Consider the following 22,875-nt stretch of genomic DNA (forward strand, 5'->3'; position numbering starts at 1 on the left):
GAAGTGTTCATGTGTGTGGTGTACACCATTGGATGTAGTGTTCACATGTGTGTGGTGTACGCCATTGGATGAAGTGTTCATGTGTGTGGTGTACACCATTGGATGTAGTGTTCACATGTGTGTGGTGTACGCCATTGGATGAAGTGTTCACATGTGTGTGGTGTACACCATTGGATGAAGTGTTCATGTGTGTGGTGTACACCATTGGATGTAGTGTTCACATGTGTGTGGTGTACGCCATTGGATGAAGTGTTCACATGTGTGTGGTGTACACCATTGGATGAAGTGTTCATGTGTGTGGTGTACACCATTGGATGTAGTGTTCACATGTGTGTGGTGTACGCCATTGGATGAAGTGTTCATGTGTGTGGTGTACACCATTGGATGTAGTGTTCACATGTGTGTGGTGTACGCCATTGGATGAAGTGTTCATGTGTTTCGTGTACACCATTGGATGAAGTGTTCATGTGTGTGGTGTACACCATTGGATGAAGTGTTCACATGTGTGGTGTACACCATTGGATGAAGTGTTCATGTGTGTGGTGTACACCATTGGATGTAGTGTTCACATGTGTGTGGTGTACACCATTGGATGAAGTGTTCATGTGTTTCGTGTACACCATTGGATGTAGTGTTCACATGTGTGTGGTGTACGCCATTGGATGAAGTGTTCATGTGTGGTGTACACCATTGGATGAAGTGTTCATGTGTGTGGTGTACACCATTGGATGTAGTGTTCACATGTGTGTGGTGTACGCCATTGGATGAAGTGTTCATGTGTTTCGTGTACACCATTGGATGAAGTGTTCAAACAGATGTGTGTCCTTGGATGAATGATTCGTGTATATCCGTGTCAAAATGAGGAACGCTGAGGAACTATTCTCTGACCCAGATCCCAGGGGGTCCAAATTGATGTTGGATCAGTCATTCTTGTACATGACATCTTCAATAGAATCTGATCAAGGCTTGACCTCCCAGCCTTCTAAGCATCTTTTCTTAGAAAGTTGCTTACCAATCTTACGGTGAAGAAAACACACATACACACACATGGCGTCCAAACATGTTTTATTTGACAACATAATATACATACAATCTCAATAAAATCAGATCTTAGTTCTCGCTACTGCCAAACTAAAATCTGAGGACGTCCCACAACGGATCAAGTCAGAATGACCTTCCATCCGACCAATTAGAGCGTAGCTTACCAGATCATGAAAGAGACAGTCGAAATTTTTTTTTCTGATCATGCAACCTCAAACAATTAACACTGGGTATTCCGAATGTTGGGCTTTATGACTTAATCCATACTACCTAAACCATTCCAGAAGTGAGAGTTTTGAAGTGTAGTTGCCAGTTTGAAACTAGAGCACGAGAAAGCTGCCTTCTGATTGGCTAATGACGATTTCTTGTCAGAGTTCACAAAAGGTTGGTCTGACATGATCCGTAAGGGGATGTCGTCAGGTCTTTGCTAAGCAGTAGCGAGAACTAAGATCTGATTTTAATGAGAATGAATATACAAACTTTGTATTTGACGGTATTTAAATATACCCTGCATGCCCTGAAAGCACCTCATTGTGTCCACGGACTGCATATGTTAAACCACAAAGAGTTCAACCCATCACGCATCTCAACACTGTTTAAGAATTGATCAAAATTACATTAAGCCATTCAAGACTGTTGTATTTGATCACATCATCACATTATTAATTTTGATCAACCTCGAAATTTGTCGGCATATCCAGCTTATGAACATCCCCCATAATTATTGTTATTGATAACAAAACATATTTCTTCATCTTCAACTGTGTCTGCATATTGCATAAATACAAAATCTATGTTCCTGGTAATCTTATCAAATAACGTGTTATTCTCAAAGACCTGACAAAGCTGATACTTTCATCTGAGATGCAGACAAAAGGTCAATTGTATCAGATCACAAGAGATAAAATGTTACTTGACAAGAAAAGATAATTATTCTAACTATTATGTATTTTCTTACATATCTTGAACAGTGCACGCATTCAGTAAGTTGTGTTAAATAAAATTACCGTTACAATGGTGCTCTATCAACCAGGTCACACATCATGGCCTTGATATATCCAACTCTTACAATAAGACCATGGTAGTCATAGCACTACGGTATCTGTGTGAAAGGACCTTGACCTTAAATGGTGATATACTTGACCTCTTTGGTAAAGATAGAAGACACAACTTACTGAACATTAAGCGATAGTGACAGTATTGTCTTAGCAATCATATCACAGAAAGAAACGAACCTTAATGCCTGAATCTCTATCACTGACAGAATAAATACAACCTCACAAATAGTATGAACATCTACCCTCAGTGAACTTCTGGGGAAAAGAGCCTGGAAAGTCATCTTTCTCAATGAGAAAGTATTAGACAGCCCAATGATTTTGGGGGCAGACCATTTGATTTTCGGGGCTGGGGGGTGGGGGATAGGAGGGTCCTGGGAATTTATCGAAAAATATTATTAATTATGCAGCATATTCTTGAAAAAAGAAAGAAATTGTCTGCCACAAAACTAATATTTTTGCAATGTGTCTTTTAGAAAAAACAATATTTTGGCTCATAGTTTTAATTTTTAAAAATATCAGGTTTTGCAGCTGCAGCTTTTGCATCTGGTCTCAATACAGAATCCCATCCCTGCCTCCCATGCCAGTGAGTGAGTGAGTGAGTTGGGTTTAACGCCGCTTTAAATAGTATTCCAGTTATATCGCGGCGTGTCAGCTTAATGTGGGAGGAAAGCCCGAAGGATGCAGATCTCAGACATTTACCACTTTGGTGAAACCCACGAGCACAGGTATGGTGCTGACAAACCTAGAAACATAATCGGGGCAAACCGGGATTCAAACCCACAATCATAGGTTTCTGGCGTTCCCAAAGGATGCAACTCTGCACTGCGAATCACGGTGCCTTAGACGAATGGGCCACCCATGCACCCCCTCCCGCTCCAGAATATCAAATGGTTGCTCCCTCATGCAAGCGACAATACAGCAATTTGCTGACATAGCAATTTAGCATAGGTGTCCAATGTTTCCAAGCCAGGTATGGATCTGGAGATGGTGACAACATCAGGATGAAGGTCACAGGTCATTTCGTATCCCTATAGTTCCATACCCATTACAAGCATCATTTTGTAAGGTGGTAGTTTTGTATCCCTAAGGTTGTTTCACATTCCAGGGTCATTTCACATCCAGTTACCTTCATACGACAATGTTATAAATGGATTTGACTCCATTTATTTAGAATAGGCCTTTCTTCAAGGACAAGATCTGACAGCGCCCAACAATAAATGTTGTATTGTCACAGTTCTAGTTGAATATAACAAGTGGTTCACATAGTAGTAACATTAATCAGTTGAACTGCTAAAGATTATCCAAAATACATAGCTGTTGTGTCTCCATCTCATGCAGAGCTACAAGTCTAGATCTGGGCCTATATGTTAAACATTGATTGTAGCACTACAACTAATGTAAGTCTATGTTAAACAATTGGACTTATAATAGTCGTAGGATTGGGGTCGCTTAGTGCATGTACCTGTACTGAAGACAGGTAGCACAGTGTTGTGTCACGTGCCTCTCTATTGCAAGGGTCAAGGATGCCCTCATGAACACAGAGCCAGCTTGTATTGCTTCTCTGTACATTTGTGACTACGAATTTGGTCAACAACTCACAAACCAATAATTATCTTAAAGGGTCCTCACAGAACATAGGAGGGTCCTGTTAAGTTTGTTTGTTGTTTAACGCTGCACTCAGCAATATTCCAGCTACTAGTATATGACGGCGGTCTGTAAATAATCGAGTCTGGAGCAAACAATCCAGTGATTGACATCATGAGCATCGATTTACACAATTGGGATACGATGACATGCATCAACCAAGTCAGTGAGGCTGACCACCTGATCCCCTAAGTCGCCTCTTACGACAAGCATAGTAAGAAAATGGTGAAGTGTTCTTCACTGAAAGATTTGATATCTACTTTAATTACAGCTGGGACCTTTATATTTCTCGTCAAGATATAGGTACAATAAATATCGTGTTTCCCTCGGGATGCAATATAATTTTTTCTGCGCCATTCTATACATTTCTAACACTGGATGCACATTTGTGCATCATGTAATACACTATTATCTTTACATCTTGTATATACACAGGATACTTTCATAGCACGACATAGATATAAACCCTTGGAATCCAGTCTTTGAAGGGCATATAGAAGCGATACACATATGGAAGAGAATCAGTGTTAGAAATTGGCACTAGTCCTGTAGTCCTTGCCAAACTGACCAATAGTTAAGGTATCACAAGGACTAGTAGAAATTTTCCATTTTTAAGGGTTTTGCTTCATGTTATCATTATAAGGACTAGTGAACTAAAACTGTTAGTTTCTACCGCTGAAAATTGATGGATGTCTAGGAATCAAGTCAAGTTTAAGCTCATCTGGATTTGGGTTGCACTGTCCCAAAGGACAGACTGTGTAAAAATCAAATATACTTGTAGTCTAAATCAATCAATATTTGTTCAAGCTGTCATCCGAGACAATATTGTTACATAACAACAGTGTACAGATTCAACTATTGTATTTAAAACTCTATTGGTCTCAAATGAGCCCACATTCTACAGCTTTGTAAAAATACAACTTTAAGTACAGTAAACAGGACAATAAACACATACCTCACTTAAACACAACTTAAATATGTGTATACCCAAATATATGTCATTTACCAAATAGATAAACTACAGCTGAGAACAAAGTATCATTGTCAAGACATTTAAGTCCCAATGGAGAAAGGTTGAAATCATTAACAATGTCCAAACATCACTGTTAAACTATTTCATGTACACAAGCTTTCAATGTTTCCATTAAGATAGACAGAATATCTTGTAATACTGTTCCTTGCATTAAATATTGTAGGACATTTAGGCCATTAGTTGCCTTCATAAGAATTTAAATACAACATAAGCGGAATGTCAGAGCCTCTAAATTAGTTCTTCATTTCAGCTGGGCAGTAACGTTACGACCACACCCTGGACTGAATACTTCATGATATCGGATTACTTGCTCCATCAACCTTCCTTTCATCAGGACTCAAATACATTACCTACACTATTGCTACACCGATGTCATATGGTTTGCTATCCAATGGTTAAATAAGGGGGAATAGTATTTGTGACACAGGTGTGTATTGCTCAAGGATCATAATGTGCCAAGCTGACTAACATGTTCACTACTGAATGAGATCTATAAGCTTCATAAACCTAATGACCAGATGAGCATGATGAATGAATGAATGAATGAATGAATGAATGAATGAATGAATGAATGAATGAATGAATGAATGAATGTTATTTTACTCCAGTCAATGTTTCGTATTATACCACGGCTAAATGTAAAACCCTGTGTCTGGGTAAGCAGACTGTGCTTGTGGAATCAGAATACAATCCATCCCATCTGGGTAATGACGCTTTATCAACCAGTGCCATGTTCTAAAAAAGCGATCTTAGCGCTAAGATCATAACTCCTATAGTTTATCATAGACTTATGACAGGCGTAGCGCTAGCAACACTTTGTGGAACAGTAGCCAGGTGTCACACTGTCACAACCAAAACTTCATTTCAGTCTGCTCGTAGAACTAGAATGGGTCCCACTCCAACCTTGGGTCCTACTCTAACATTGGGTCCTTCTCTGACCTTGAATCAAGTATGGAGTGAGTAAGTGAGTGAACGCTGCTTACGCCGCAGTCAGAAATATTGAGACTGGCAAGGCAGCTTGGAAGCAAGTTAAGTACCAGGTGTACGTGCAGTAATACTACCAACAATCCACAGTGTCGGGGAATGAGGTCATGCTACCAGCTCGTCCGAGCCATTCTAACATGAGTGAGTGAGTTTGGTTTAATGTCGCACTATATCAGTTATTTCACGGCAGAAAGCCCAAGGTGATGCGGGTCTTAAGATCTTTACAACTTTCATGAAACTCACAGATATGGTGCTGAGAAACCTAGAAACCTAAACAAAAGAAACCAGGATTCAAACCCACAATCAAAGGTTTCTCGTGATTTGCAATGCCTGACTGGCCACCTGTCCCCCTCACACCCAATCCCCAACCCACACCCTACACACACTCATTTTGTGACTTTTGTGGGTACTTGATGTGAAAGGGACACAACTCTGCACAGCAAATTGTGGCACCTTAGACGACAGATCCCCTGGAAAACCCACAAATGACCCAGGTCAAACATGTCTACGAGTATGGTGAAACCCATGTGCACAGATACGGTGCTGAATCCTGCAAGCTTTGGAGCGTTATTCTGCACTTGAGGATCACGTACATCATGCGATTAGACTGTGCGTCTACAAGGATGATTATATCAGATGATAAACTATATATGGATGAGGGCGTGGTTTTCTCAACGGTTAATGAAATGAATGGTTATATATTTCAAAAATATTACACACAAGCCGCAGACTAGAGTATATGTTCAATGTACAGTGACCACATCATGTGCAATATAAGAATCTTACAATAAGGAATTATGCAATCAATAGAACACTGTATGATAATCAGTAAACATGAACACATTTCACTGGATCCAAATAAGCAGATATTAAGGAAATGATTAATTAACCAAAACTTTCTATGGCTATGGCCACAGACTAAGTCACTTAGATCAGGATGATATGTAATCATGGTAACAAACTCAAACAAAAACAAGCTAACAGCACTTAGCAAGACAGCGTAACAATGCTTTCTATAACAAGGAAACAATTAGCGTGATGACAAATGGGAATATGTACAGACTAGGCTAAATATCAACATGGTCAAGACACAAAGAAGTGGCTGTCCATACAAGGTTATGACACATTAGGTGGTGTCCACACAGGTCACGACACATGAGGCGGTGTCCACAAGAGGTCACGACACATGAGGTGGACGTCCACATAAGGTCATGACACATGAGGTGGTGACACCAGGAGGTGGACGTCCACACAAGGCCTCACATGCAACTGAAGGTGTGTGTCTACATAACGTCAATGACACACTCACATTATTTGCAAGGATTCTTGAAGGGAGACTACTAGTCAACTATCACAGTGCTGGCAAACAAGCCCCTACATTGACTGAGCAGTCGGCATTTGGAATAGTAACACAAATATTTCATCCTGCAAACATGGCCAATGGCCTCAAAGATTGACTTATGTATGCACGGGTTACATCAACAGACTGTGCAGGATGCATATGGAGTGCAAGTGTAGAGGAGCATTTATCAGTAGCTTGTCTGAATATATAAGGCTAACGTCCATCTAGAATCTGGAATCACAGAAACTTGTGGAGATCTGACGAAAACAAAGCAGCTCTGTCAAAGCTTGAGTCTAGTATGAGTATTGAACCAGTTATTTGTTCTCCCGTGTATGCCGTGCAATGTTCCGTGAAGACTTGTGTGCTTTGTCCTGTTTAGTGTTCACAGGGGACTTCTTTTTGTAGAATCTCTCAAAAATACTGAGTAGCTGCGTCTCGACGTCTCCCAGGTACGGCCTCTTGGAGGAGTCCCTCTCCCAGCAATGCTGCATCAGGTTGGCACACTCCTCATCAAACGTTGCCAGCTTCTCGGGACGCAGGCCTATAATACAGATCACATCACATGATCAAAGGCATCTTAATCTAAGGGAGATAACCTTGCAAATCAAAGCAAATGAGCATGAAGGTTTTTAATATTCAGAGCATCAAGGATTGTGATTGAGTATGGTTTTACGCCGCTTTTAGCAATATTCCAGCAATATCACGGCGGGGACACCATAAATGGGCTTCACACATTGTACCCATGTCGGGAATCGAACCCTGGTCTTCGGCATGACGAGCGAACGCTTAAACCACTAGGCTACCCAACAGCCCCAGAGCATCAAGGAAGGGAAACCAGGAAGAGGTAAGGTGAAATGGGGTTTATAGTCTCACTGAAGATTATTATACATACATGGTTTTACATTGCTTTTAGCAGTATTCCAGCAAAATAGAGTGACATGTATGCACGTGTGTGTGGCTGCTTGTACTCGTCAAGACCAATGCCAGTTTTATAGTAATAGTCCATTGTGCATGTTGAGATACCATGCAGCAGTTTAACAGGGATCCCATACCTACCAGTTGTATTTTACATCAGAAAATTTCTTCACAGAATTTCTTTATGATTATCAGTGACTCACATGTAATTATAACTTATAATAATAATAATGATGATGATGATGATGATGATGATAATAATAATAATCCATTTATATGGCGCTGTATGCACTAAGTGCTTTGACATTGCCCTTATAACTTGCATACCTTTCTTGACGGACTGCCAGAGATGGTCTTTATTTGCACATTGCTCAAAGGCTGAGGGTAGTCTCACGTGACCTGCACAGATGTACCAGAACAGGATACCGAAGGCATACACATCTACGCTGTTGTCATAGCGGCCAGTGAATAGTTCCGGCGCCATGTGTATAGGTGTGCCGACAATACTGCCGCTCATCATGGCTTCTGGTTTACAGAACCCAAGATCCGTGATCTTCCCCCGGTTGTCACGGTCAAGCTGGGGAGGTAAAGGTCAATGATTTGTTTGTATGTTTGTTGTTTAATGTCGCACTCAGAAGTAAATAATCGAGTCTGCACCAGACAATCCAGTGATTACCATCATAGCATCAATCTACGCAAATGGGACACGGGTCAATGAGTCTGACCCCCAAATCCTGTTAGTTGCGTCTTGTGACAAAGCAGGGTTGCTGAAGATCAATTTGAACCCCGGATCTTCACGGGTATGATAAGTGTATAAATTCAAGTTGGTCAGTGGTGTATTGACTACCTATACTAATGTACTGTAACTGTGGAATGACAGTTTACGATGTCAATGGCTGACACAGATACTATGCTAGAATACTGGTAGACATAATAAAATGAACAAAAGTTTAACAAGCATGGTAAAATAGTATCAAAATAAATTAACAATTATTCCAAGTAGTCAGAAATGTACAACAATAAATATGCCTTCAGTCTTATATCTAAGCAGAAGTTCTGGTCTTTCATTTGAAAACCACTTTGAACAGCATTAAATTAATATCACAGTGTGCCAGCTTAATCATCTTAATGTTGAAGGAAAACCAAAAGTGATTGATTGAGTGAGTATGGTTTTACGCCACTTTTAGCAATATTCCAGCAATATCACGGCGGGGAACACTAGAAATGGGCTTCACACATTGTACCCATGTAAAACCCTGTGAAACATTAATTGTTTGATAGGCATTTCTTAGAAGTTGAGGTGAGGTGAAATTGGGTTTAACGTCATGTCCAAGATTATTGCACTTATATAGCGACGTGCATGCACGTGTATGTGTGTGTGTGGCTGCTTGTACTAGTCCGGACTGATGCCGATTTATAGTGCTAGCTCACTGAGATACCATGCCGCAGTTTAACATGAATACCTCACTCAGACACAGTATACTGACTCCCAGCCGACCAGTCCTTGTTTTAGCCCCTTAATGCCGAGCGCCAGACAGGGTAACAACAAGTACAATCTTTTAACGTCTTTTTGTATGACGCGGCCCGGGATCGAACCCTGGACCTTCCGCTCTCCGGGCGGACGCTCTACCACAAGACCACGGAGGCGGTCCTTAGAAGTTGATGGATGACAAAGTAGACAAACATTTTATAGATAACAACTTCTTTATTATACTGTAATAGCAACGTTTCAGAGTAGATCCTTGCTTGACAACGGTGTAAGGATTTAACCAAAACGTTACTGTTACAGTATGATAACGCAGTTGTTAACCATACTTATCTACTTTGCCTTATGAAACAAGCTGACAATGATCATAACCAGTAATTATATGGGATTTAAACACAAATTAAGGTGATCTGAAGGGATGCAATGCTGCACGGGAATTTGTGGCAAGTTCACAGGACTACACATACTCTTCTACATCATACTTTTGATCAAACATTTGATGTATACACTTGACACGAGTGAGAGTGTAACTGAAGGTTATCTAATGCTGCAGTTTGTAATATTCCCACCTTATTCCCATTCAATCAACAGTCCAGCCACCTGGACAATCAGAGTCCGGCCATCCAATCAACAGTCCAGGCACCTGGACAATCAGAGTCTGGCCATCCAAACAACAGTCCAGCCACCTGGACAATCAGAGTCCGGCCATCCAATCAACAGTCCAGGCACCTGGACAATCAGAGTCTGACCATCCAATCATCAGTCCAGCCACCTGGACAATCAGAGTCTGACCATCCAATCAACAGTCCAGCCACCTGGACAATCAGAGTCTGACCATCCAATCAACAGTCCAGCCACCTGGACAATCAGAGTCTGACCATCCAATCATCAGTCCAGCAACCTGGACAATCAGAGTCTGACCATCCAATCATCAGTCCAGGCACCTGGACAATCAGAGTCTGACCATCCAATCAACAGTCCAGCCACCTGGACAATCAGAGTCTGACCATCCAATCAACAGTCCAGCCACCTGGACAATCAGAGTCTGACCATCCAATCATCAGTCCAGGCACCTGGACAATCAGAGTCTGACCATCCAATCCCCATTGTAGTCAGCTCTTACGACAAGCACAATGTATTCTGACCCCGAATTTCACCAGGGTGCAGTCACATAAAGATATGGATATAGTAGTCATGTATACATGAGGCACAAGGACCAAGCTAAAGCTTCCTGTATACTCACGAGCACATTCTTGAGTTTGATATCCCTATGAACCAGGCCCTGGTTATGAAGGAAGCGGATTCCCTCCACGACATCAATGGCTATCTGTAATCTGGGGGAAAAAAACATCCTGTGACTTTAACAGAGTAACCCAATATCTTCCACACAGTTCCACAATACACATGTATCTCACACAACACCAATCTCACAAAAATCAGATCTTAGTTCTTGCTATCGCTAAACAAAGATCTGAGGACATTCCATTACTAGTCTTACACACTACACACACCTGCTGATCAAGGCCAACCCCTGCTTGATGGCGGTGTAGAGATCTCAATGACCCCTATTACACACTACACACACCTGCTGATCCAGTCCAACCCCTGTTTGATGGCGGTGTAGAGATCTCAATGACCCCTATTACACACTACACACACCTGCTGATCCAGTCCAACCCCTGTTTGATGGCGGTGTAGAGATCTCAGTGGCCCCTATTACACACTACACACACCTGCTGATCCAGTCCAACCCCTGCTTGATGGCGGTGTAGAGATCTCAATGACCCCTGTTACACACTACACACACCTGCTGACCCAGTCCAACCCCTGCTTGATGGCGGTGTAGAGATCTCAATGACCCCTATTACCAATCTCATTAAAATCAGATCTTATTTCTCGCTACCGCTAAACAAAGATGTGAGGACATCCCATTACGGGTCACGTCAGAATGACCTTTCGCAATTTTGACCGACAAAGAAATGACTGACAAGAAATCTACATTAGCCAATAAGAAGGCAGCTTTCTCGAGCTTAACAACACTAGTTTTAAACTGGCGACTATGCCTCGAAACATATTTTGACGTATTCTCGATTTAAAAAATTAAAACTGATAAGAAGAACACTCTGGAATGGCTTATAGATGGCCTAGATTTTATGGATATAATCATAAAACCTGTAACTGTCGTTCGGAATACCCCGTGTTAAATATTTCGTGTTTGCATGATTAGAAAACAGATTCCGGCTGTCACTTTCATGATCTGGTAAGCGACGCTCTGATTGGTCGGATGAAAGGTCGTTCTGACGTGACCCGTAATGGGAGGTCCTCAGATCTTTGTTTAGCGGTAGCGAGTACAAAGATCTGATTTTAATGAGATTGACCCTATTACACACTTCACACACCTGCTGATCCAGTCCAGGCCTTGCTTGATGGCGGTGTAGAGATCCCGCTGGAGTCTGTCCATGACAAGCAGCACAGCAGGCGACATTCCTCCACCATACATGTAGTCAATCACGGAGCCATGCAGGGACACAATCCGGTCATGTTCTGGAATATTTCTGAAAACAAAACCAGACTTTTGACATTATCTGTGCAGTAACTGACTACAAAAGCTTCATGTTTGCATAAAAACAGTCCAAATGGAGGGTTCATGTATGACAGTGAGTGATCACATATGCGATGACAACTGATATTCATTATTTGATTTTGGGTACCTTGGTAGCCCAGTTGTCTAAGGCACTGCAAATCACTTGGACACACCAGAAAGCTATGAACGTGGGTTAAAATTCTGGTTCATCCTGATTATGTTTCTAGGTCTGTCAGCACCATACCCGTGCTCACTGAAGTGGTGAACGTCCGAGACCTGCATCACTTCAGGCTTTCCTCCCACATGAAGTTGACACTCTGTGATACAACTGGAATAATGAAAAAATTGGCGTACAACTCACTCATTTATTTTAGTATTACCTATGTTTATACAGACGTTCTTACTTTGTGTAGAAGAATTCCAAGGCAAGATCATTCCAGTGCTTGTCATCAGGGGGGACAACTGACTTGATGGCACAAGGGGAGTGTCCTGACCACGAGTCACACGCGTACACGACGCCATATTGGCCACGCCCAACCTCTCGTCCCATCTGAGGCATACCTGCACGTAAAGAACACAAGGATGACTTTCACGTGTTGACTGAAAAGCCTTACAGGAATTATGGAAACATGACAATAACTGACAAATAAAGATGTATCCTAATTATTTTATCCTAATTATCAGTTTCTACCAGAAGCAGCTCACCATCTTACATCAACATCCTTGACCCACCATATAGTACATCCCTGATTAACCATTCAACACAACATCCCTTACTCACCATACAACACAACACCCCTGTCTCACCATACAGCACAACATCCTTGACTCACCCTAAAGCACACCACCCCTGACTCACCATACAACACAACATCCCTGACTCACCATACAGCAGAACATCCTTGACTCACCATACAACACAACATCCCTGACTCACCATACAGCACAACATCCTTCACACAACACAACATCCCTGACTCACCATAGAGCACAACATCCTTGAGTGAGGTGCTCTCCAGTGCAAGTTTGGCCACCTTGGGAGCGTGAACCTTCCTCAGCTTCAACCTCTGCTCCTCTATCTTGTCCAGACGGCCGGTGTGCTTCGTCTCCAGTTGTTTCAAAGCTGACAGAAACGCCTCATGCGATTTGTTCAAGCGGTCCTTAATCTGGGAGGAAATACTCTTGGCTAACCTGAAATACATTTAATCATCTTGAGAAACATATAGAATGAGAGAGAACAGGAGGGTAAACTCTGCACTTAAGACAATGCTCCAGCATGTCCAGGAAATAGAGGCAAACAGTCAATTTCACTTATTGTACCCATAAATGGTGCCCACTAAACCAGTCCTGTGCCTCACTGAGATTAAACACTCCACGTGTCACACAATGAACCCTCACCTGTCACACAACCAACTCTCACCTAACACAAAATCAACTCTCACAGTCACACAATCAACTCTCACAGTCACACAATCAACCGTCACCTGTTACACAATCAACCCTTGCCTATCACACAATCAACTCTCACCTGTCACACAATCAACCCTCACCTGTAACACAATCAACTCACACCTATCACACTCATCTGTCACCTGTCACACAATCAACCCTCACCTGTCACACAATCAACCCTTACCTGTCACACAATCAACCCTCACCTATCACACAATCAACCCACACCTGTCACACAATCAACCCTCACCTATCACACATTCAACTCTCACCTATCACACAATCAACCCACACCTATCACACAATCAACCCTCACCTGACACCTATCACACAATCAACCCACACCTGTCACACAATCAACCCACACCTGTCACACAATCAACCCTCACCTGTCACAATCAACCCACACCTATCACACATTCAACTCTCACCTATCACACAATCAACCCTCACCTGTCACACAATCAACCCTCACCTGACACCTATCACACAATCAACCCACACCTGTCACACAATCAACCCACACCTGTCACACAATCAACCCTCACCTGTCACAATCAACCCACACCTATCACACATTCAACTCTCACCTATCACACAATCAACCCTCACCTGTCACACAATCAACCCTCACCTGACACCTATCACACAATCAACCCACACCTGTCACACAATCAACCCACACCTATCACACATTCAACTCTCACCTATCACACAATCAACCCACACCTATCACACAATCAACCCTCACCTGACACCTATCACACAATCAACCCATACCTGTGACACAATCAATCCTCACCTGTCACAATCAACCCACACCTGTCACACAATCAACCCTCACCTGTCACAATCAACCCTCAACTGACACCTATCACACAATCAACCCACACCTATCACACAATCAACCCACACCTGTCACAATCAACTCTCACCTGGCCTCACTGAGACTCCCAAGCATGTCTGCGGCTACCTTCTCCTTCCAATCCACATCTATCTTGGGCGGTGTCTTCCACGGCATTGACTGAACCATCTGTGGACAAGCAAAACAGTACAATCACCAACATGTTTTGAACATCCTATTGCAACTCTCAGATATAAAAGACTGGTTTAGTGTACGAACCATGTATAGTATGGCAATTCCTTTTCACTGAAGACTGATCCCCTTTTTTCAGTTTGTACTCTTGCCTGATACAATACCGTTTTCAACGTAATAACCGCCCAGGGCGCTCTCAAAAATTAGAAATAGGGGGCTCTTATCAGAAAATTATTTTGGTGGATAAAAAAACGGAATTGAAAGATAAATTTTGTGGTTTATGCTGACAGCCTGAAATGTTTATATACGACAGATATATTTTTCCAGAATTTAAGTGGCCATAATTAAGGGTGCATATAGCACACGAGTGCGTATTATACGCAAATAAGTAAGTCTTGTGTACATTGATGGTGTTAATTGGGATTGTTCACTGGCCAATATATTAGCAAATGTCGCCATGGGCGCTTATTAGAGCGGGGCGCTTATTACGTCGAATACGGTAATAAATTTTCTTGATTATCAGCCGAAACATTTTCCATTGAGCATAAAAGGCAAAATTGATGTGAAAACTATACGAATGGATCCCTTAAAATCAATGACACCAGGTGTTCGCGAAAAGATCCTGTCCTCATTCTTTTCCAGTAAAAACAAAACGTCCAGCAAACATTGATATTATTGTTGTAAAACCTGTAGCAATATTAATTCTGTACAGTATTTTTTAAAAACAACCTAGGCCCCAAATAGAATATAAAATGGTTTGTACCTCATGATGGGTATTGTTCTGACTTTCGTATTGCAATTTACTGCAACAACGCTTCCTGTATTGCAATGCATACCACAACATATTGCATGTGTTCTTTCATCTGTAATTAGTTAGGAACCTGAATATAAAAACTTCTCCTGCATATTTTTGACAAATTTGCATTTTGTTGGATGTTGCTAATGTCACAGCAGATGTGTAATAGACACATTATATACAGAAAACTAGTCGCAAATAGTTCTGCTTTTTTCGAACACAGGAAACATGTGCTAATTTTGTAATTTCACAATTTCGAGTCGATTGGTATCGTAAGAATTTTTTTCAAGCAAGATGAAGGTATGCATGATTTGGAAAAATGCAATACATCAGTATTTTCCAAATGAGTTGAGTTGAGTTGTGTTTAACGCCGCTTTTAACAGTATTCCAGTTATATCACGGCGTGTCAGCTTAATGTGGGAGGAAAGCCTAAAGTGATGCAGGTCTCAGACGTTTACCACTTTGGTGAAACCCACAAGCACGGGTATGGTGCTTAACAAACCTAGAAACATAATCGGGGCGAAACGGGATTCAAAACCACAATCAAAGGTTTCTGGCGTGCCCTAGGGACGCAACTCTGCACAGCGAATTGCGGCACCTTAGACGACTGGGCCACCCGTGCCCCCTATTTTCCAAATGTACTGTGATGCAAATTCATTAAAATTTCATATCGTATTATACCGGTAATACCGCGCACCTCTATTGGTACCTAACTGGTCATTGTTAAATTGACGACTTAACACAGGGACCAACCTAGCAGAAAACATTCCCAAGATATTGTTTCTAAAATGTTTAAGGTCAAGAAACTATGCCTCCCACATGATTTTCTATTATCATGATCACATTCACTCGAGCCAGTGCTCACGGTACGATGACACGAAGGGGAAAGTCACCGAGCCTGACCTCCGATCACTACAAGCACAGGCTGCTGGGGACATATTCTTATCCTGAATCCCCAGGGACGCAGGACATGATGTAGACAAACTCTTTCCCCTACCTGCTTCATCCTCTCCAGCAACACCTTGATGAGGGATGAACTGGACCTCACGGTAATCTCCACCTGATACGCTGCATTCAGAATCTGACAACAGAACAACATAATCCACCTTTACATAATCCATCTGGTTATAATCCACCTTTACATAATCCATCTGGTTATAATCCATCTTGGCATAATCCATCTTGGCATAATCCATCTTGACATAATCCATCTTGGCATAATCCTTCTTGGCATACTCCATCTTGACATAATCCTTCTTGACATAATCTATCTTGACATAATCCACCTGGTTATAATCCATCTTGACATAATCAATCTGGTTATAATCCATCTTGACATAATCTATCTTGACATAATCCACCTGGTTATAATCCATCTTGACATAATCCATCTTGACATAATCAATCTGGTTATAATCCATCTTGACATAATCCATCTGGTTATAATCCATCTTGACATAATCCATCAATTCAAAGCCAGTTAATGAGTTGGGGTCCAAAGGTACTAGGGGTGGGGTTGCTTTCTCTTGCCCAGGCACAATGCAGCTTCAGGTATTATGCCAATAAGTTAAAGCTCATAAACAGGGTAAATCTAGAATTCAACTCAGATTCAACAGAAGTGGTGGCAGGTTTGAACTCCGGTAGCCTTTGTACCACTGGGGACTTGCACTGACTTCAGACAATACAAGCGGTGTGAAATGGGGTTTAACGTCGCGTCCAAGGTTATTGCACTTATATAGCGATGTGCATGCACATGTGTGTGTGTGTGGCTGCTTGTACTAGTCCGGACTGTTGCCGATTGATAGTGCTAGCCCACTGAAATACCATGCCGCAGTTGAACATGAATAGTGAGTGAGTATGATTTTACGCCGCTTTTAGCAATACACCACCCCTTGAACATGAACACCCCACTCAGACACAGTATACTGACTCTGAGCTGACCTGTCCTTGTTTCAGCCCCTTAATGCCGAGTGCCAGACAGGGTAACAACTAGTACCTTCTTTACGTCTTTTGGTATGACACAGCCAGGGTTCGAACCCCGGACCTTCCGCTCTCCAGGCAGACTTTCTACCACTAGACCACGGAGGCGGTCGACAATATATCGATTTCATGTGTAATATGCAGCAGCCATAAATACTGAATTAACATGCAACCTGTCATTATAATCTACATGGTTGAACCAGTGCAAACTAATATTTATGTCTACATGATTGTAAAAAAAGAAATGTGTCTGACTAACCCTTCCTTTCCCACACTCCAGCAAACACACTTAGTACCTCTAAGGTTTATGTACCATCACTAATGCTTATGGTACCTGTATGTGTAATTTGTCAAGCTTGTGCTTGACATCATTCAAACTTATGTGCACATGTTCTTGTAATGTTTTGTATGATGCATCATTAATTCATGTAAAATTGTGACAAAGGCACCAGAGATCTGAGATTTTATTTATTTAGACTAATTTATGCATTTGTGTTTTAACTTTGATAAATTCATGGGACCAGGGTGCACCCTGGTTTTGTCTAGTGCAACTAGGTTTTCTATCAACATGCATCTGGTGCAAGTAAATTCAAGTTCCTTAAATCTGCCCTGTTGTGTGAGGCAACAGTGTTTCTGGTGGAGCACAGTCCTTACAGTACTGACAGTATATCTGTTGGACATAGCCCTTCTTGCAATACTGACAGTATATCTGGTGGTCATATCTACTTACAATACTGACAGTATATCTGGTGGTCATATCTACTTACAATACTGACAGTATATCTGGTGGTCATATCTACTTACAATACTGACAGTATATCTGGTGGTCATATCTACTTACAATACTGACAGTATATCTGGTGGTCATATCTACTTACAATACTGACAGTATATCTGGTGGTCATATCTACTTACAATACTGACAGTGTATCTGGTGGACATAGCTACTTACAATACTGACAGTATATCTGGTGGACATAGCTACTTACAATACTGACAGTATATCTGGTGGTCATATCTACTTACAATACTGACAGTATATCTGGTGGTCATATCTACTTACAATACTGACAGTATATCTGGTGGTCATATCTACTTACAATACTGACAGTATATCTGGTGGTCATATCTACTTACAATACTGACAGTATATCTGTGGACATAGCTGCTTACAATACTGACAGTATATCTGGTGGACATAGCTACTTACAATACTGACAGTATATCTGGTGGACATAGCTACTTACAATACTGACAGTATATCTGGTGGACATAGTTACTTACAATACTGACAGTATATCTGGTGGACATAGCTACTTACAATACTGACAGTGTATCTGGTGGACATAGCTACTTACAATACTGACAGTGTATCTGGTGGACATAGCTACTTACAATACTGACAGTGTATCTGGTGGTCATATCTACTTACAATACTGACAGTATATCTGGTGGTCATATCTACTTACAATACTGACAGTGTATCTGGTGGACATAGCTACTTACAGTACTGACAGTATATCTGGTTGACCTGGCTACTTACAGTACTGACAGTATATCTGGTGGACATAGCTACTTACAATACTGACAGTGTATCTGGTGGACATAGCTACTTACAATACTGACAGTATATCTGGTGGACATAGCTACTTACAATACTGACAGTGTATCTGGTGGACATAGCTACTTACAATACTGACAGTGTATCTGGTGGACATAGCTACTTACAATACTGACAGTGTATCTGGTGGACATAGCTACTTACAATACTGACAGTGTATCTGGTGGACATAGCTACTTACAATACTGACAGTGTATCTGGTGGACATAGCTACTTACAGTACTGACAGTATATCTGGTTGACCTGGCTACTTACAGTACTGACAGTATATCTGGTGGACATAGCTACTTACAATACTGACAGTGTATCTGGTGGACATAGCTACTTACAATACTGACAGTATATCTGGTGGACATAGCTACTTACAATACTGACAGTGTATCTGGTGGACATAGCTACTTACAATACTGACAGTGTATCTGGTGGACATAGCTACTTACAATACTGACAGTGTATCTGGTGGACATAGCTACTTACAGTACTGACAGTATATCTGGTGGACCTGGCTACTTACAGTACTGACAGTATATCTGATGGACATAGCTACTTACAATACTGACAGTGTATCTGGTGGACATAGCTACTTACAATACTGACAGTATATCTGGTGGACATAGCTACTTACAATACTGACAGTATATCTGGTGGACATAGCTACTTACAATACTGACAGTATATCTGGTGGACATAGCTACTTACAATACTGACAGTGTATCTGGTGGACATAGCTACTTACAATACTGACAGTGTATCTGGTGGACATAGCTACTTACAATACTGACAGTGTATCTGGTGGACATAGCTACTTACAGTACTGACAGTATATCTGGTGGACCTGGCTACTTACAGTACTGACAGTATATCTGGTGGACATAGCTACTTACAATACTGACAGTGTATCTGGTGCACATAGCTACTTACAATACTGACAGTATATCTGGTGGACATAGCTACTTACAATACTGACAGTGTATCTGGTGGACATAGCTACTTACAATACTGACAGTGTATCTGGTGCACATAGCTACTTACAATACTGACAGTATATCTGGTGGACATAGCTACTTACAATACTGACAGTATATCTGGTGGACACAGCTGCATGCGTTCAGAGATTTATCTAGACCTGCTCAGAGGCTAAAATTCAGCCCCAATTCGGCCCCAATGACAGTACAAATTTCCAAAGGTAATTACAAGTTTCCCAATTCCTCAGATTTTATGAAAAAAGAATATTCAAAAAATCAAAAATTTTGAAAATATCACAGTACTTTTCCCAATTTGCCTGCCAAGGGCACTTAGTTTTGAATCCTAGCTGAATCCCTGGTGCTGCTGTATTTAGGTATCTTGTAGAGACATTTGTCATTGGTAATATATCCTAATCATCATGATCTTTACATTGATTGCAGTCATCCAGATAATGTTTTGAGCATCAATACACACCCCTATAACATAAAAGAAGGAAGAACAAGTACCTGTTTGAGAGCATCTGTTGTTTTGGCTCCCTCAGGATTTTCCCTGTCCAAGGACTCCAAGCTCTCTAAACACCGGGTCAGTGTCCCTGCAAATGTGAGTCCATGGATCATGAGTGTCTTACTATGCAGTCAGAAATTATGGTTGTGGCACAAAAACTGTAAATAATCACATTGGATAAGAGCAGTATGAGCAACTGGTTGACAGCATGCATAATAATCCACCTCATCAAGGTCATACCCAGACAGCCAGGTCAAACATTGATGTGAATCTCACTATAGCCGTAGTCACCATATTCAATCTACACTTTACACAAAACAAGGAGAAGTTGACCACAAGGAAATGACATGAAGACAATAGTTGACCATGTGAAAAGATGGTGCTTAGACTCTGGTTAGAAACATAGGTTTATTTGCCTCTCTTATCAACTGCCTCATTCATTCAAAAATAGCATCTGGGTGGGACTATGATCCATGATGTAAAGCCCCTTGTCTGTCTAGGTCTAGTCTGTTTCCCAGAGCCTTGAGAACATATTAAAACAAGAGTTTGCCACTGACGTGGCTATATCCCCCGCCCCTGTTGCAGAATTTATGACATAATTAAATCTAAACAAACCCTAACCTTTTTTAACCAATCGGAAATTGTCATGGAAATTGTAAAAAAAGAAGAGTTTGGAACCTAAGTCCATCTTGTTGCCATGGAAACGTAAAAAATGTAAATTTCTAAAATTTCTAAATAGCAAACGGCACCAGTTCAGCATGTATCTGACAGACATGCAAAGTTTCATGAAAAAATATTGAAAGGTTTCTGAGTTATGCTCCGGAAACGACCCTACCCTCACAGAACCCAAGTCCATCTCGTTGCCATGGAAACGTAAAAAATAAAAATTTCTAAAATTTCTAAATAGCAAAAGGCACCAGTTCAGCATGTACCTGACAGACATGCAAAGTTTCATGAAAAAATATTGAACGGTTTCTGAGTTATGCTACGGAAACGAAACGTGACGGACGGACAGACGGACGGAGCCCGTTTCTATATCCCACGCCAACTTTGTTGGGCGGGGGATAAAAACAAATTCCTGTCTAGAAGGATTTGGCTTCTTATTTAGTAGATCAACTCCAGGGCAAAAAAAAAGAATACACTTCAAATGGAACTGACTCAAAATTTCAAATGTCATGAAAACTTTTCAAGACTGAAAACCTCAAAAACAGAAAATTTGAGGTCTAAAACACAACTGTGGTACCCATATCGAATACATCACCATCGAATACATCACCATCGAATAACCGATTCTCGCTTGTTTCAATTTTAACCACCATCAAACATGTTTGTATTTTCTATTGCCCCAGCAATTTACAAAGGTTTTTAATACGATAACTTTATTTCTAAATGTTCATCTGGTCTAGGTCTAAACGTTGCAGTTAGTTCTGCGCGAGACACTAAGACATTGTCTCTGTTAGTTAGGTACACAGTCAATGCTAGACAGATACACACACCACAAGACTTGACTTAGTACAAAAACAGAGTGGTGTTGCACTGACTGCCGTCAAACATCCCAGTTCTAGGTTCCACACACACGATGCCGGATCATCTTTCCCTAGAAGTTAACAATCATTTCCCAGCAACTATCCGCTATGTTTTTCCACATGGTTTTTATTCCCAGCAAGAGTACAGATACATGGGTTACATACAAGAGCACACAGTTTGGTATGCAGAGTTTCAGATGGACATTGGTCACCGACCACTGACCGATAAAATTACAATTTGACAGATAGTTTGTTCTAGTAGTCAGCCTTTTGACCAATAGAAATGCCACACGTATGCCAGAAGGTGTCACACTATCATAACTTCGTAATTAAAACTTAAATCGTAAGGATTAGTCCTACTTACAGTATCGATATAATAAAACAATGCGCAGACATTAAAAATTGTAATTGAAATTCTGAGCAATGCGTGTCTTTGCATCATACTTTCTGTATCATAGGGAAACACTGTCAGGAGCTACAGTGACTTAATCAAGTGCATTTCTTATCCCTCATGCCCAGATCAAACATTTTCATTCGATCACAAATGCTATTGCTTTGACTAGTTGTTATGGTTCATCCACCATTTTTGTTGATTTGACTTACCGTATTCGACATAATAAGCGCCCTGGGCGCTCTCAAAATTAGAAATAGGGGGCTCTTATTAGAATATTATTTCGGTGAAAAACAACTGAGTTGAAAGATTGTAAATTTCGTGGTTTATGTTGACGGCCTGAAATGTTTAATGTCCCATAATTAAGGGTGCATACAACACACGTATTACACTGATCAATTGTGATCATTGTGATACATTGATCAATCGAAAGGGGTGCTATTTGGGATTGTTCACGGGCCAATTGTTTAGCAAATATCGCCGTGGGTGCTTATTAGAGTGGGGCGCTTATTACAT

General features: G+C 41.1%; 1 protein-coding gene across 1 annotated transcript in view; it reads right to left on the minus strand.

Moving 5' to 3' along the window:
* Positions 1–2,869: 2,869 nt before the first annotated feature.
* LOC124134048 (dual serine/threonine and tyrosine protein kinase-like) overlaps positions 2,870–22,875 on the minus strand; it is a 47,434-nt gene continuing 27,428 nt past the window's right edge. Inside the window, exons 5-13 of the mRNA XM_046498671.2 lie at positions 20,445–20,530; positions 16,369–16,452; positions 14,475–14,572; positions 13,070–13,278; positions 12,492–12,648; positions 11,903–12,058; positions 10,747–10,837; positions 8,345–8,594; positions 2,870–7,643 (exon numbers count right to left, since the gene is read on the minus strand). Coding sequence (XP_046354627.2) covers positions 7,417–7,643; positions 8,345–8,594; positions 10,747–10,837; positions 11,903–12,058; positions 12,492–12,648; positions 13,070–13,278; positions 14,475–14,572; positions 16,369–16,452; positions 20,445–20,530 — 1,358 coding nt within the window. The 3' untranslated portion in view covers positions 2,870–7,416. The remainder of the gene's footprint in view (positions 7,644–8,344; positions 8,595–10,746; positions 10,838–11,902; positions 12,059–12,491; positions 12,649–13,069; positions 13,279–14,474; positions 14,573–16,368; positions 16,453–20,444; positions 20,531–22,875) is intronic.

Source organism: Haliotis rufescens, unplaced genomic scaffold (assembly GCF_023055435.1).
Source record: "Haliotis rufescens isolate VD_foot unplaced genomic scaffold, xgHalRufe1.0.p SCAF_16, whole genome shotgun sequence".
In the NCBI taxonomy this organism is placed as follows: domain Eukaryota; kingdom Metazoa; phylum Mollusca; class Gastropoda; order Lepetellida; family Haliotidae; genus Haliotis; species Haliotis rufescens.